Source organism: Notolepis coatsorum (genome assembly GCF_963971535.1).
Source record: "Notolepis coatsorum genome assembly, chromosome: 10".
NCBI lineage: Eukaryota > Metazoa > Chordata > Actinopteri > Aulopiformes > Paralepididae > Notolepis > Notolepis coatsorum.
Window position 1 is genome coordinate 110,415,100 of NC_140174.1, and position 15,981 is coordinate 110,431,080.

The 15,981-nt window shown below is 46.9% G+C and overlaps 1 protein-coding gene across 2 annotated transcripts in view; it reads right to left on the reverse strand.

The window, feature by feature from the left end:
* Positions 1–15,981, reverse strand: part of ppm1f (protein phosphatase, Mg2+/Mn2+ dependent, 1F) — a 42,861-nt gene that overhangs the window by 22,021 nt on the left and 4,859 nt on the right. For both annotated transcript variants that reach the window (XM_084322530.1, XM_084322529.1), the window contains exons 3-5: positions 13,171–13,298; positions 9,272–9,474; positions 3,304–3,492 (exon numbers count right to left, since the gene is read on the reverse strand). In XM_084322530.1, the coding sequence (XP_084178656.1) occupies positions 3,304–3,492; positions 9,272–9,474; positions 13,171–13,298 (520 nt within the window). The remainder of the gene's footprint in view (positions 1–3,303; positions 3,493–9,271; positions 9,475–13,170; positions 13,299–15,981) is intronic.

A 15,981-nucleotide genomic window follows, 5' to 3' on the forward strand; every position in this document is an offset into this window, starting at 1 on the left:
TCCGCAGAGTCTGCTCTGTGTACAGTCTGCTGGACTATGGGAGCGCCTTAAGAGGGAAGTTTACCAATAAAGGCTTTAAAGATAAACAAATACCAAATGATAGTGTTGTGGAATGCTCTAACACAATCACCAACATCTTTAGCCCGCTGGTGGTCAAGCCTCTGTATCCCATCCCCATTCTGTTGTGGAATGCTCTAACGCAGCGGTTCTCAAACTACTTGGCATATGGATTTACTTGGACTGGCCAAGAAGATGACCCGAGACCACAGTGCACCTTGTGTTACGGGATCCTTGCTACGAGAGCTTTAAACCAAGTAATTACAGCGGCACCTGGAAACTAAGCATCCTGAATTTAAAATGGAACAGTTAGCTTTCTTTCAGAAAAAAAAACAATGGTTTAGAGCAGAGAAAACTGTGCTGAAAACTGCAACAGCCGTCAAACGAAAAAGGACTACATGCTTTGTTTATTGTTGCCAATTGGATCGCAAAGACTGGGAAACCCCACACACTTGCAGAGAGCTTTTGGTTACAGATCTCGCCTCAGAGTAGAAGCGGATCTGCGCCTCTTTCTCAGCACAACGCAGCCACGTATCATGGAACTATGTTCAAATGTACAAGCACACCCTTCCCATTAAGTCTCGTTTTTGTTTATTCTTGAAAAGCGCATGTGAACACATTTACAAAAAAAATTAAAAAAAAGTTCTGCCAACATATTTTGGCAAAATATGCCTCGATTGTTTTATAAATGTGTACACAGAAACAATTCCGTTTGATAATATTCATTAATTTCATTAATAACATTGTGCTGTAATTTAATTTGCTAATAAATATGTACAATCAAGTTCCAACAACGTGTGCTTTTATTTTGATATTCATTATTTCCATGTTGAAATTACTCGATACACATGTGGGGTCGCCAAAAAAAATGTATTCTGATTCTGTTTTTGTCCTATCCACTATCCATTCAACTTAACACATTCATTTTTGGCGGACAACCGTAGAGTGCCAAAAACGTAAAAAGTCGTTTTTGGATAATTTGATTTTTTTTACTTTGATCCCCGCTCTACAGACTTGCCCAGAGCGATCTGCATAATTTTCGACCATCCCCACACATTAGAACTGCAATGCCAATCGACTATCACCAGGTGGCGGTATCGTCCGTGTCTGAACTGCGATGGCTTGGGTTGAATCACACTCTAACTTTCATTTCTGCTTGGCCAGTGGCCACTCCTCCTGCTGGGACAGAGATTCACATTGATCGCCTTGAAAATTCCGTGGCCTAAGCGTATTTGACCATCGAAACGTGTATAGACATATACACTGGTAATCGCCATGGCGATGCGATCACTTGGAATTATTCTTCTTGGAAGACCTTTTGATGTTAGGGATGATAGAACCTGCAGTACCTCTCTCTCTTGGTGTTAGAGAACATAGAACCTGCAGTACCTCTCTCTTGGTGTTAGAGAACATAGAACCTGCAGTACCTCTCTCTCTTGGTGTTAGAGAACATAGAACCTGCAGTACCTCTCTCTTGGTGTTAGAGAACATAGAACCTGCAGTACCTCTCTCTCTTGGTGTTAGAGAACATAGAACCTGCAGTACCTCTCTCTCTTGGTGTTAGAGAACATAGAACCTGCAGTACCTCTCTCTCTTGGTGTTAGAGAACATAGAACCTGCAGTACCTCTCTCTTGGTGTTAGAGAACATAGAACCTGCAGAACCTCTCTCTTGGTGTTAGAGAACATAGAACCTGCAGTACCTCTCTCTTGGTGTTAGAGAACATAGAACCTGCAGTACCTCTCTCTTGGTGTTAGAGAACATAGAACCTGCAGTACCTCTCTCTTGATGTTAGAGAACATAGAACCTGCAGTACCTCTCTCTTGGTGTTAGAGAACATAGAACCTGCAGTACCTCTCTCTCTTGGTGTTAGAGAACATAGAACCTGCAGTACCTCTCTCTTGATGTTAGAGAACATAGAACCTGCAGTACCTCTCTCTCTTGGTGTTAGAGAACATAGAACCTGCAGTACCTCTCTCTTGGTGTTAGAGAACATAGAACCTGCAGTACCTCTCTCTTGGTGTTAGAGAACATAGAACCTGCAGTACCTCTCTCTTGGTGTTAGAGAACATAGAACCTGCAGTACCTCTCTCTTGATGTTAGAGAACATAGAACCTGCAGTACCTCTCTCTCTTGGTGTTAGAGAACATAGAACCTGCAGTACCTCTCTCTCTTGGTGTTAGAGAACATAGAACCTGCAGTACCTCTCTCTTGATGTTAGAGAACATAGAACCTGCAGTACCTCTCTCTTGGTGTTAGAGAACATAGAACATGCAGTACCTCTCTCTTGGTGTTAGAGAACATAGAACCTGCAGTACCTCTCTCTTGGTGTTAGAGAACATAGAACCTGCAGTACCTCTCTCTTGGTGTTAGAGAACATAGAACCTGCAGTACCTCTCTCTCTTGGTGTTAGAGAACATAGAACCTGCAGAACCTCTCTCTCTTGGTGTTAGAGAACATAGAACCTGCAGTACCTCTCTCTCTTGGTGTTAGAGAACATAGAACCTGCAGTACCTCTCTCTCTTGGTGTTAGAGAACATAGAACCTGCAGAACCTCTCTCTCTTGGTGTTAGAGAACATAGAACCTGCAGTACCTCTCTCTCTTGGTGTTAGAGAACATAGAACCTGCAGTACCTCTCTCTCTTGGTGTTAGAGAACATAGAACCTGCAGTACCTCTCTCTCTTGGTGTTAGAGAACATAGAACCTGCAGAACCTCTCTCTCTTGGTGTTAGAGAACATAGAACCTGCAGAACCTCTCTCTTGGTGTTAGAGAACATAGAACCTGCAGTACCTCTCTCTCTTGGTGTTAGAGAACATAGAACCTGCAGTACCTCTCTCTTGGTGTTAGAGAACATAGAACCTGCAGTACCTCTCTCTCTTGGTGTTAGAGAACATAGAACCTGCAGAACCTCTCTCTTGGTGTTAGAGAACATAGAACCTGCAGTACCTCTCTCTCTTGGTGTTAGAGAACATAGAACCTGCAGAACCTCTCTCTTGGTGTTAGAGAACATAGAACCTGCAGTACCTCTCTCTCTTGGTGTTAGAGAACATAGAACCTGCAGTACCTCTCTCTTGGTGTTAGAGAACATAGTACCTCTCTCTTGGTGTTAGAGAACATAGAACCTGCAGTACCTCTCTCTTGGTGTTAGAGAACATAGAACCTGCAGTACCTCTCTCTTGGTGTTAGAGAACATAGAACCTGCAGTACCTCTCTCTTGGTGTTAGAGAACATAGAACCTGCAGTACCTCTCTCTTGGCTTTGCTCCTGAACATGGCGTCAGTGCGGGTGAAGGCACGTTTGAAGGCAGTGTCTGGGTCACTGTGCAGCGCCTCCTGCTGGCTCAGAGCTACGTGCAGGTGGGTGGAGGCGTAAGCGGCAGCGTCCACACCGCCGTGTCCGTCGAACACGGCATAGTAGCTACGATCCACCCCGTCCTGGTGGAGACGGGACAGAATGAAGTAGAACATGTTAACCTTTTAGCATCAACATAGGATATCGGCTGGGTGGCGTAGCGGAGATTGCGCTCGTCACCAATGCAAGAGACTCCGGTATCGACTCCCAGTCTCAACATTGCCTTCGGCTTGGGCCGGCCGTCGTACTGGCTCATTTGGCAGAATCAGCGGGTGGAAGTCGATGGGTGGGGATTGGACATTGTGGACAGCGGCCCCTACACGTGAACACTTAAGGTAACCTACTTGCGTTCAGCGTTTCTCTGATTGGCCACGACGCCCCACGTGACCGCGCGCTAGCCCGCCCCCTTATCGCCGCCCGCCGCTCCTGTGTGTTGCAGCGCGGCACGAGCGGCAGAGGTCCCTCGCGGAAATGAAATGCGGAAATGTAATGTTATGTTCGAATCGAATCGCTAGAATACACCACATATTTAGCAAAACAACTACCAGATTCACTCATGACGTTATTTTGCGTGACAACACAGCCCAGCCGTCAGAAACTGTACATTGTAACGTTATATAACGCAACGTTATATAGCGTTATTTCGCGTTTTTATTCATAACGTTATTTCGCGTGACAACACAGCACAGCTGTCAGAAAGAGCAGCTGACAGAGAGGACAGAGCAGCTGAGAGAAACAGGGAAGAGAGGGAGAGAGATAGAGAGCTCCAGATTACACTGAAGAGGATGGAGCTGGGGAGTGTTGGCTCTTCTTCACCCTCATCTGAAGGTGGCCATGGCAGTTTTAATGTTGGGCAACATATTGCTATGGTTCCTGTTTTTCGAGAATCTGAGGTGGAGGCATTTTTTTTGAATTTTGAGCGGGTAGCGGGGGCTGCGAATTGGCCGGAGGATCAGTGGGCACTATTAGTGCAATATAGGCTCACGGGTAGGGCTCAAGACGCATGCCAGTTTTTATCAAAGGAGGACAGCATGGTATATGAGAAAGTGAAGGATGCTGTCTTGCGCGTATATGAACTGGTGCCGGAGGCTTATAGGCAGCGGTTTAGGGGACTAAGTAAAGCCCCCTCGCAAACACATGTCGCATTTTCCCATGAACAACGGATGGTGTTCACTCGTTGGTGTGAAGCATGTAAGGTGGATGGACTCGAGGCTTTGAGCGAGTTAATCCTCATGGAACAATTTAAAAAATTTGTGCCCGAACACATGATAATACAGTTGGAGGAGCGAAAGGTTTCTACCCTCCAGGAAGCTGCAGTTTTGTGTGACGAGTTGGCAATGATCCACAAAAATGTTTCTGCATCACATGTTTCTGTACGAAATGGTGTGTATGTAGGAGGGGGCGCGTTCTCTCCGTCGGGGCCGCCGTATCGCGGAGGTGACGAGCGACCATTCTGACCTCGCTCACCGCCGTCTCGAAATACCTTGGGTGACGAGCGAGCATTCCGATCACGCTCTCCGCCGTCTGAAAGGGTGTGTCATTATTGTAAAAAAGAAGGGCATTTTGTGAAGGACTGTCATGCGCTAAGGGATCGACAGGAGACCAGGGAGTCAGCCCAGGAACCGAAAGGGGTGGGGTTGATTGGTACGGTGTCATGTCCTGACCAGCGTAGCTCTTTTGAGCCCTTTTTGTTTGATGGTTGTGTGTCCCTGTCGGGTAAAGTTGGGGACTACCATCGGGTGAGAATACTCCGTGATACAGGAGCCTCTCAATCGTTCATCCTGGCTGATGTATTACCGTTGGATGTGGACTCCTGTCGGTCGAGCGGATTGGTGAGAGGTATTGGCATGGGGTGTTTGCGTGTGCCGTTGCATCAGGTGCATGTACAGTCTGCACTGATCACAGGTTGTTTTCCGGTCGCGGTTCGCCCATGTTTTCCCGTAAAGGGCGTGGATTTCGTCATGGGAAATGATATTGCTGGGGGTAAGGTCGTCCCTGTGTTGGCGGTTGGAGACGCTCCGTTTACTAACTTGTTGTGTGATGCATTGATTAATAATCACCCCAATGTCCCTTCTATTTGTGCTGTCCCTAGGGATTTTGAGGTGGGGGATGAGGTGTTTATTGTGCTGCCCACGCCTAGTACGGTGCTCACTGCCCGGTTCTCAGGACCTTATGTGGTAAGAGGAAAGGTCTCTGCCACTAAGTATATGTTGCATACGCTCGGGCGGCGGAGGAGGACACGCTGGTGTCATGTGAATAGGCTAATGAAAAATCCTGCCCGCGTCTCGTCGGAGTTGAGATGTGACAGGACTGTGGTTTCACATGCTGTGTTGTGTTCAAATGTGCCTTACAGGACGCACGGGGTTGATGTTGGGAGTGCGAACACCATTGAACAATTTGCGTATGGTTGACTATAGGATACCGTCATGGCCTCGGTATGAGGAATGTGCCAGCCACGTCCGGCGGCTGATGCGTCTGGTATTGGGTGGGGTGGTGGTTGACCGTGTGGGCCCAGAATAGGGGCATGTGGTCTATATGGAGTGTGATTTCTATTTATTTTTGTTCTGTTGGTACTAATCGGATGTTGGTTGATAATAGGTGATAATGTTTTGCTAACCCTGCAGGTTCGCTCTTATGGGGGGAGGTGTGACGTACGTGGGTTGGTCATTATCATTATTACTGTATTTGGAAGACCATGTGAACATTAGATTAGTATCGTTTGTGTGTGTGTGTGTGAACATGAGAGCTAATGGTATCTCTTCTTCTCTTCCTGTCAGGTGCTGCCCGTCCCTATACTGAAGGGTGCTGATTGCTTAATGAACTACAGCTGATGGCAGTCACATCAGGAAGGGGCGGGTGCACAAGTAGCTGACAGCACACGCACGTCGGGATTCCTGTTGTGTGTCATGTTCCAGTGACCTCAGTGTATGAGGTTGCCTTTGTTTGCCACTGCGTGGATATAGATATATGTGTCTATGTTCATATAATATGGATATGCAGTTAGCCCTAGTCCATAGACCTGAGGGACTGATGATGGTGCCAGCCTGTTTCTGCACCTTGTGTATGGAACCGTGTGCTCTCTGATGTTCACACGGCCACATAGTACGGTAGCCTCAAGGTTTGTTTATCTGGGTTGAGTTGCCTTATATGTATGTCTTGTATGTCCTCCCCTACCTTTTCCCCTGTGCACCATGGAGGAGGTTTAAACTCCTACCTCCATTCAATATATAATTTACGATTTGGAAAACGTCTTGTGTTGTGTCTTTTTTTCACCTACACCTGGGACCTTGATTTTGAACATATTTACTGAGAGGGGCTGCTTTTGCTCATGTGCCGCCCTCCAGTTGTTATTATCAGACCTTCGTACATGACAACAGTACAGCACACTTAACTCTGTATTGTACAGTACACTCTATATGTACAGTACACACTTAACTCTGTATTGTACAGTACAGTACACTTAACTCTGTATGTACAGTACTCACTTAACTCTGTATGTACAGTACACACTTAACGATGTATGTACAGTACACTCTGTATGTACAGTACACACTTAACTCTGTATGTACAGTACACACTTAACTCTGTATTGTACAGTACAGTACACTTAACTCTGTATGTACAGTACACACTTAACTCTGTATTGTACAGTACAGTACACTTAACTCTGTATGTACAGGCTGCGTTCTATCCCCACTACTGTTCTCCCTGTACACCAACAGCTGTGCCTCTCTCCACCCCTCGGTCAAACTCCTGAAATTCGCTGACGACACCACCCTGGTGGGTCTCATCTCCAGGGGGGACGAGTCGGCCTACAGGAGGGAGATCGAGAGGCTGCTGAGCTGGTGCAGCTGCAACAACCTGGAGCTCAATGCTCAAAAGACAGTGGAGATGGTAGTGGACTTCAGGAAGAAAGCAGCCCTGCCCCCTCCCATCATACTGGGAGGCACTCAGGTGACCTCCGTGGAGTCATGCCGAGGAATCTACCGGGATTTGAAGTGGGAGCTCAACATCACGGGCCTGCTCAAGAAGGCCCAGGGGAGGATGTTCTTCCTCCGGCAGTTGAAGAAATATAAACTGCCGAGGACCATGATGGCCCAATTCTACACGGCCATCATTGAGTCCATCCTCACCCACTCCATCATCTCCTGGTTCCCCGCTGCAGCGGCAAAAGATCTTGCCAAGCTGCAGCGGGTGATTCGCTCCGCGGAGAGGGTGATCGGCTGTCCCCTGCCCTCCCTCAGGTCCCTGCACGACTCCAGGGCGCTGAAGAGGGCGAGGAAGATCATGGCCGACCCATCCCACCCCGGTCACAGCCTCTTCACCCTGCTCCCCTCTGGGAGAAGGCTGAGGATCCCAAAGGCTGTGAAAGCTCGACACAGACTGAGCTTCTTCCCCTCAGCCGCCAGGCTGATCAATGCCTCAGGTCCCCCCCCCCCCCCCCCCTCCTTACCCCCCCCCCTCCTCTGCCCCCAAGTGACACTGGCACAATGACACTGACTGCACTGCACTAGTCCGTACTGGATCTCTGCACTCTTCACTTTATATATATATATATGTACTTTATTGATTAATCCCCCACTGCACTGTTTCGTTTCTTGTCTGTGTTGGTGTTGTTTACTGTGAAAAAAGATAGAAAATGCATACACTGTATTGCTGCAAAAATTACCAATGTGTTTTACACAAATGGCTCAATAAAGGAATCTGAATCTGAATCTGAAATAACGTTATTTCGCGTGACAACACTGAACATCAGTGGAGGCTGCTGACCAAATTTTTAGCTGAAGCACAAATTATTATATTATATATTAAATTATATTTTTTAAACATCCCCAACGCTGCAACACCCCCATTCCTCCCAGGTGTCAGGCTCCTCATTCGCTTCCATTCATTTTGGGGACCATGTTTAAATATCGGAGATGAACGTTATTTCGATTGATATGAATAGCTAGTTACGTTTATATAGAGAGATGATAAATTAATTAAACGTAAAAAGAAAAAAAGAAAAAAATTGAAGTGATTCGAACGTGTCACCGACTGACCATAGGCTCCACAGCAAGCTGACGAACGAGTTGAGCTATCCGTCGATATTAAAACTGAGTGACGAATGTATAATTTACACTTGTGCCAATTGCCTACTTATTATTAAGCTAGGTATTGCGCGAGCGTTGCTTGATTAACCTGCGTGGTTATTATGTAGGGGGGATTACGAATGCATAATGCCGCGGCAACCTATTAATATTACCTATGCGACCTACAGTATGTGACACATTAAAGATGGCGGCTTGCGTTCTGAACGAGCGTATTCGCGAAGGAGAGCGCTGCGCCGCTCTGCCGCGGGGGCGTGCTAGGCGTGGTCACGTGGGCGTCGTGGCCAATCAGAGAAACGCGGAACGAAACGCTGAACGCAAGTAGGTTACCTTAAGTGTTCACGCAGCCCCTACAGGTCGGTTGGGAGACGCCTGCACAGCAGAGACAGGAAGTGGCGAGGGTAGTGTGAGCCTCCCATGCGTTACACCTCGCCAATGAGAGTCCGCGCTGGCAGGCGAAAAGATGTGACAGGCTGCCTCCTCGTGTGCCGGAGGGAACACGTGATGCAAGGCTTCTATCCTCTCTACAACCGACCAGTGGGGGGCATAGTCGAGCAACGTTCAAGACAGGGGAGGGGAGAATTGGATACACGAAATTGGGATGGGAGAAAAATAGAAAATAAAGAGAAAAAGTGGATACAAAAAAACATAGGGTACATAGGGTAGAACAGCTAGCCTCTGGTATTAGCAGCAGTTAGCCTCTGGCATCCATCAGTCTATCAGTCCTCATCCATGTCCTCATTGAACTGGGTCACCTACAGGTATATCCTACCTTGAGACCTAGCAGCTGGTTGAACTGGGTCAGGGTCACATGCTTGTCCTCCATCTTGCGCCGCGTGTTCCTGATGGCGTGTACCGAGCAGAGCAGGAAACGGGAGGACGCCACGGGCAGGGCGGGGAGGTTCTGATGCCAGGCCACGCCCACTTCTCTCAGCTTGTTGAAGAAGAGGCGCTGAACAGGCTCAGATTGGAGCACTGTGGAAGGGGGAGTGGTCACAGTCAGACGGGTCATTCAGATCAAACTATCACAACACTGGCCTTAAAGGTCCTTTAAAAGGAACACGCCAACATCACCGTCATCTCCAGAGTCACACAAGAAGTTAGATACCAATCTCCTCTCTGTGTGTTCAGTAGAAAGCTATCCGGCTGCAAGCTAGCCTAGCTTAGCACAAATTAATGGAAGCGGATACGGACCAGATTGGTATCCATCTTCTTGTCTGATTCTGGAGAAGACGGTAAGGTAAATTCCTAGATAATAGCATTTCCTATTGTCATGGTGCCTTTTCTTTCAAAATAGTCTATTCCCTTTTACATTTGAATACTGCTGCAAGGAATTATTTTTTTATTATTAACTTAAAAATATACAGTATATATATTTTTTGTATATCGCAGGGGTGTGAAAAGTACCCAGAAATTATACTTAAGTGAAAGTATGGGTACCGTCTCAAAATCTTACTCAAGTAAAAGTCAGAGAATCTGGCTAAAAACACACTTGAGTAAAAGTAAAAAGGTTTCTACTTTTAAACTTTTAAAGTACTTAAGTACTAAAAAGTTCAAGTAAAAACTTTTTTTTATTTTGGGGCAATGAAATGTTCTGTTTCGTCCTCTTCATCACTCGTACTGTCGTTTGTGGCCATCTTCTGTAGCTTGTCACTCTGACCGTCTATTCTTCTGATAGCAGGTGTTTAATCAAAGATCCCCGCTTTCTTGCAACAAGGACCAATCAGCATGGGTATGGGCGGGTTCATTTTCCATTGATGGGGATTTGATTGGCTGTTTTTAAATAAAGTGCGGCCGCAGGATTAATAACGTTAACGTTAGTTCGGCCGGAGAAACAAATATACTAATTAGAATAGTTGGACCTGCACGATTTGTACTTTGTAGGTCTGCATTTTAAATGTATGGAGTAAAAAGTATGTTTTTTTTCTCTGAAATGTAATTGAGTAAAAGTACAAGTATACAAACCTAATAATACTAGAGTAAAGTACAAATCCCCAGAAACAGTACTTAAGTATTGTAACAAAGTACAATTACTCAAGTACTTTACACCCCTGGTCAAACGCTAGCTCAGATTCAAGCTCGCTAGACCGACACCCTACTACTACAGTCTGGCTGGTCTGACAGTTCAGAGGCTGGCCAGAGGAGGGCAGTGTAGATACTACACCATATATTATTTGAACCAGGAAGAACAGCTTTTTCCTTTGATGCTTCCAACACCTGGAACGCCCTCCGACTGACTCTGAAGCTGAAGGTTCTTCCTCCTCTTGCTGCCTTTAAAAGCATGATCTCTGACCACTGTGTGTCGACTTGTAACTGTCTTAGCTGATTTACTATTGTTTATTCTTAGTTGTTGTGCCTATAGGTATGACATTGCTGATAAACTGTATTGTTTTGTAAGCTTGTCGTCGCTGTAAATGAGTGTCTCACGAGTTTAAATAAAGGTTTGAAATTAAATTAAATGAAAAGGTAAGGAGAGGACACAAGGAGAGGACACAAAGAGAGGACAAAAGGAGAGGACACAAGGAGAGGACACAAAGAGAGGACACAAGGAGAGGACACAAAGAGAGGACACAAAGAGAGGACACAAGGAGAGGACACAAGGAGAGGACACAAGGAGAGGACACAAAGAGAGGACACAAGGAGAGGACACAAGGAGAGGACACAAGGAGAGGACACAAGGAGAGGACACAAGGAGAGGACACAAGGAGAGGACACAAAGAGAGGACACAAAGAGAGGACACAAGGAGAGGACACAAGGAGAGGACACAAGGAGAGGACACAAAGAGAGGACACAAAGAGAGGACACAAGGAGAGGACACAAGGAGAGGACACAAGGAGAGGACACAAGGAGAGGACACAAGGAGAGGACACAAGGAGAGGACACAAGGAGAGGACACAAGGAGAGGACACAAGGAGAGGACACAAAGAGAGGACACAAGGAGAGGACACAAGGAGAGGACACAAAGAGAGGACACAAAGAGAGGACACAAGGAGAGGACACAAGGAGAGGACACAAAGAGAGGACACAAGGAGAGGACACAAAGAGAGGACACAAGGAGAGGACACAAGGAGAGGACACAAGGAGAGGACACAAAGAGAGGACACAAAGAGAGGACACAAAGAGAGGACACAAGGAGAGGACACAAGGAGAGGACACAAGGAGAGGACACAAAGAGAGGACACAAAGAGAGGACACAAGGAGAGGACACAAAGAGAGGACACAAGGAGAGGACACAAAGAGAGGACACAAGGAGAGGACACAAAGAGAGGACACAAGGAGAGGACACAAAGAGAGGACACAAGGAGAGGACACAAGGAGAGGACACAAGGAGAGGACACAAAGAGAGGACACAAAGAGAGGACACAAAGAGAGGACACAAGGAGAGGACACAAAGAGAGGACACAAGGAGAGGACACAAAGAGAGGACACAAAGAGAGGACACAAGGAGAGGACACAAAGAGAGGACACAAAGAGAGGACACAAGGAGAGGACACAAGGAGAGGACACAAGGAGAGGACACAAAGAGAGGACACAAAGAGAGGACACAAGGAGAGGACACAAGGAGAGGACACAAAGAGAGGACACAAGGAGAGGACACAAGGAGAGGACACAAAGAGAGGACACAAGGAGAGGACACAAGGAGAGGACACAAAGAGAGGACACAAGGAGAGGACACAAGGAGAGGACACAAGGAGAGGACACAAAGAGAGGACACAAGGAGAGGACACAAGGAGAGGACACAAGGAGAGGACACAAGGAGAGGACACAAGGAGAGGACACAAGGAGAGGACACAAGGAGAGGACACAAAGAGAGGACACAAAGAGAGGACACAAGGAGAGGACACAAGGAGAGGACACAAGGAGAGGACACAAAGAGAGGACACAAGGAGAGGACACAAAGAGAGGACACAAGGAGAGGACACAAGGAGAGGACACAAGGAGAGGACACAAAGAGAGGACACAAGGAGAGGACACAAAGAGAGGACACAAGGAGAGGACACAAAGAGAGGACACAAGGAGAGGACACAAGGAGAGGACACAAGGAGAGGACACAAAGAGAGGACACAAAGAGAGGACACAAAGAGAGGACACAAGGAGAGGACACAAGGAGAGGACACAAGGAGAGGACACAAGGAGAGGACACAAAGAGAGGACACAAAGAGAGGACACAAGGAGAGGACACAAGGAGAGGACACAAAGAGAGGACACAAGGAGAGGACACAAGGAGAGGACACAAGGAGAGGACACAAAGAGAGGACACAAAGAGAGGACACAAGGAGAGGACACAAGGAGAGGACACAAGGAGAGGACACAAGGAGAGGACACAAAGAGAGGACACAAAGAGAGGACACAAGGAGAGGACACAAGGAGAGGACACAAAGAGAGGACACAAGGAGAGGACACAAGGAGAGGACACAAGGAGAGGACACAAAGAGAGGACACAAGGAGAGGACACAAGGAGAGGACACAAGGAGAGGACACAAAGAGAGGACACAAAGAGAGGACACAAAGAGAGGACACAAGGAGAGGACACAAGGAGAGGACACAAAGAGAGGACACAAAGAGAGGACACAAAGAGAGGACACAAGGAGAGGACACAAGGAGAGGACACAAGGAGAGGACACAAAGAGAGGACACAAAGAGAGGACACAAAGAGAGGACACACTCACAAGCTTCCTGTTCCTCTTCCTGGTTAGACTCCGCCTCCGGGGGGCAGTGGAAAGGTGAGAGGTCGGTCTTCAGCAGCTCTGCCAGCGCTGCCTGGCACATGAGGGCACTGAGCAGCGAGGGAGCGCTCCTGGAGGAAGACAAGGGCTTGTTTGTGCCACTGAAACAGAAATCTCCCTCTGAAAGCCAGCAAGGAGTGAGTTGTTGCAGGAAGACAACCCCGGTCAGCTGTGGAGCATGGATAGTACCGCAAAGACGGTGTTGCTTTGAAAGCTAGCTTAGCGTTATCTAAAAGATAAAAACAGTGGTTCATCTTTGTGCATTTCCAAATTGTGCCAACAACATGTCACCCACTTTGTGGCATGTTGAACTGTATAACACACACACAGACACACACACTGTAACAGGTCACCCATGAGTGTTCTAGTCTGCTATGCTTTGACAGTACAAGACAAAACAGTGCCGTTTGCATAATACTAATCTCTATGTGTGTGTGTGTGTGTGTGTGTGTGTGTGTGTGTGTGTGTGTGTGTGTGTGTGTGTGTGTGTGTGTGTGTGTGTGTGTGTGTGTGCTTGGTCTCTGCATTCTTTACATTCCTGCCTTGTGGGAGCTGCTGAGCCCTACTGTATCTGTCCTGCTGCCCACAAACAAGGTGTCACTGCTCACTAGAAACTACAGAGAGAGGGAGAGAGAGAGCGAGAGAGAGAGAGAGAGAGAGAGAGAGAGAGAGAGAGAGAGAGAGAGAGAGAGAGAGAGAGAGAGAGAGAGAGAGAGAGAGAGAGAGAGCGAGAGCGAGAGAGAGGGAGAGAGAGAGCTAGAGAGAGAGAGAGCGAGCGAGAGAGAGCGAGCGAGAGAGAGCGAGCGCAAGAGAGAGCGAGCGAGAGCGAGAGCGAGAGCGAGAGAGAGAGAGAGAGAGAGAGAGAGGTGGGTCAGACTAAATCAGGGCTAACAGTGAGACTTAATGAGAGGATGTAGCAGGTTGATTTTAGACAGATGTCAACAGAGTGGCACTGGGCGAGATATTAATATTATTGTTTATCGTATCATGTCATGTTGTGGGGTTTGTTGTTGTTGTTGTGAACTGCCATGGCGATGCGCAATTCTGTTTATATTAAATCTGTATATATTAAAAAAGTGAATCCTAAGTAATTTCTCACCAAATTGATTTAATTTATATTTGAAAGTTGACAGCTAGAAAGTAGATCTCAGCCAGGTGCACGATATACGTTTGTAACTTCTACGATGCTTATCCGTTAGATTGTGACTGTATTCTCAAGGTGTTTCGCTCGTTCCATAGGTGATGGTATTGACCCACTTCTGTTTGCATTGTAAATTAATTGGCAAATGCCTGCCTGCTGTTATCTGAATCTCTTGTTGTAACTAAAAGATTCACTGAATAAATGTTGTTTTCGTGCATAGATCACTTTTCCCTCTCCTTGATGTTCAGGTCTGCTGTCAGTCTATGTTCAGGTCTGCTGTCAGTCTATGTTCAGGTCTGCTGTCAGTCTATGTTCAGGTATCAGTCTATGTTCAGGTCTCAGTCTATGTTCAGGTATCAGTCTATGTTCAGGTCTGCTGTCAGTCTATGTTCAGGTCCTGCTGTCAGTCTATGTTCAGGTATCAGTCTATGTTCATGTCTGCTGTCAGTCTATGTTCAGGTCTGCTGTCAGTCTATGTTCAGGTATCAGTCTATGTTCATGTCTGCTGTCAGTCTATGTTCAGGTCTGCTGACAGTCTATGTTCAGGTCCTGCTGTCAGTCTATGTTCAGGTCCTGCTGTCAGTCTATGTTCAGGTCTGCTGTCAGTCTATGTTCAGGTCTCAGTCTATGTTCAGGTCTCAGTCTATGTTCAGGTCTCAGTCTATGTTCAGGTCTCAGTCTATGTTCAGGTCTCAGTCTATGTTCAGGTCTCAGTCTATGTTCAGGTCTGCTGTCAGTCTATGTTCAGGTCTGCTGTCAGTCTATGTTCAGGTCTGCTGTCAGTCTATGTTCAGGTCTGCTGTCAGTCTATGTTCAGGTCTGCTGTCAGTCTATGTTCAGGTCTGCTGTCAGTCTATGTTCAGGTCTCAGTCTATGTTCAGGTCCTGATGTCAGTCTATGTTCAGGTCTGCTGTCAGTCTATGTTCAGGTATCAGTCTATGTTCAGGTCTGCTGTCAGTCTATGTTCAGGTCCTGATGTCAGTCTATGTTCAGGTCTGCTGTCAGTCTATGTTCAGGTCTCAGTCTATGTTCAGGTCTCAGTCTATGTTCAGGTCTCAGTCTATGTTCAGGTCTGCTGTCAGTCTATGTTCAGGTCTGCTGTCAGTCTATGTTCAGGTCTGCTGTCAGTCTATGTTCAGGTCTGCTGTCAGTCTATGTTCAGGTCTGCTGTCAGTCTATGTTCAGGTCTCAGTCTATGTTCAGGTCTCAGTCTATGTTCAGGTCTCAGTCTATGTTCAGGTCTGCTGTCAGTCTATGTTCAGGTCTCAGTCTATGTTCAGGTCTCAGTCTATGTTCAGGTCTCAGTCTATGTTCAGGTCTGCTGTCAGTCTATGTTCAGGTCTGCTGTCAGTCTATGTTCAGGTCTGCTGTCAGTCTATGTTCAGGTCTGCTGTCAGTCTATGTTCAAGTCTGCTGTCAGTCTATGTTCAGGTCCTGCTGTCAGTCTATGTTCAGGTCTGCTGTCAGTCTATGTTCAGGTCTGCTGTCAGTCTATGTTCAGGTCTCAGTCTATGTTCAGGTCTGCTGTCAGTCTATGTTCAGGTCCTGATGTCAGTCTATGTTCAGGTCTGCTGTCAGTCTATGTTCAGGTCTCAGTCTATGTTCAGGTCTGC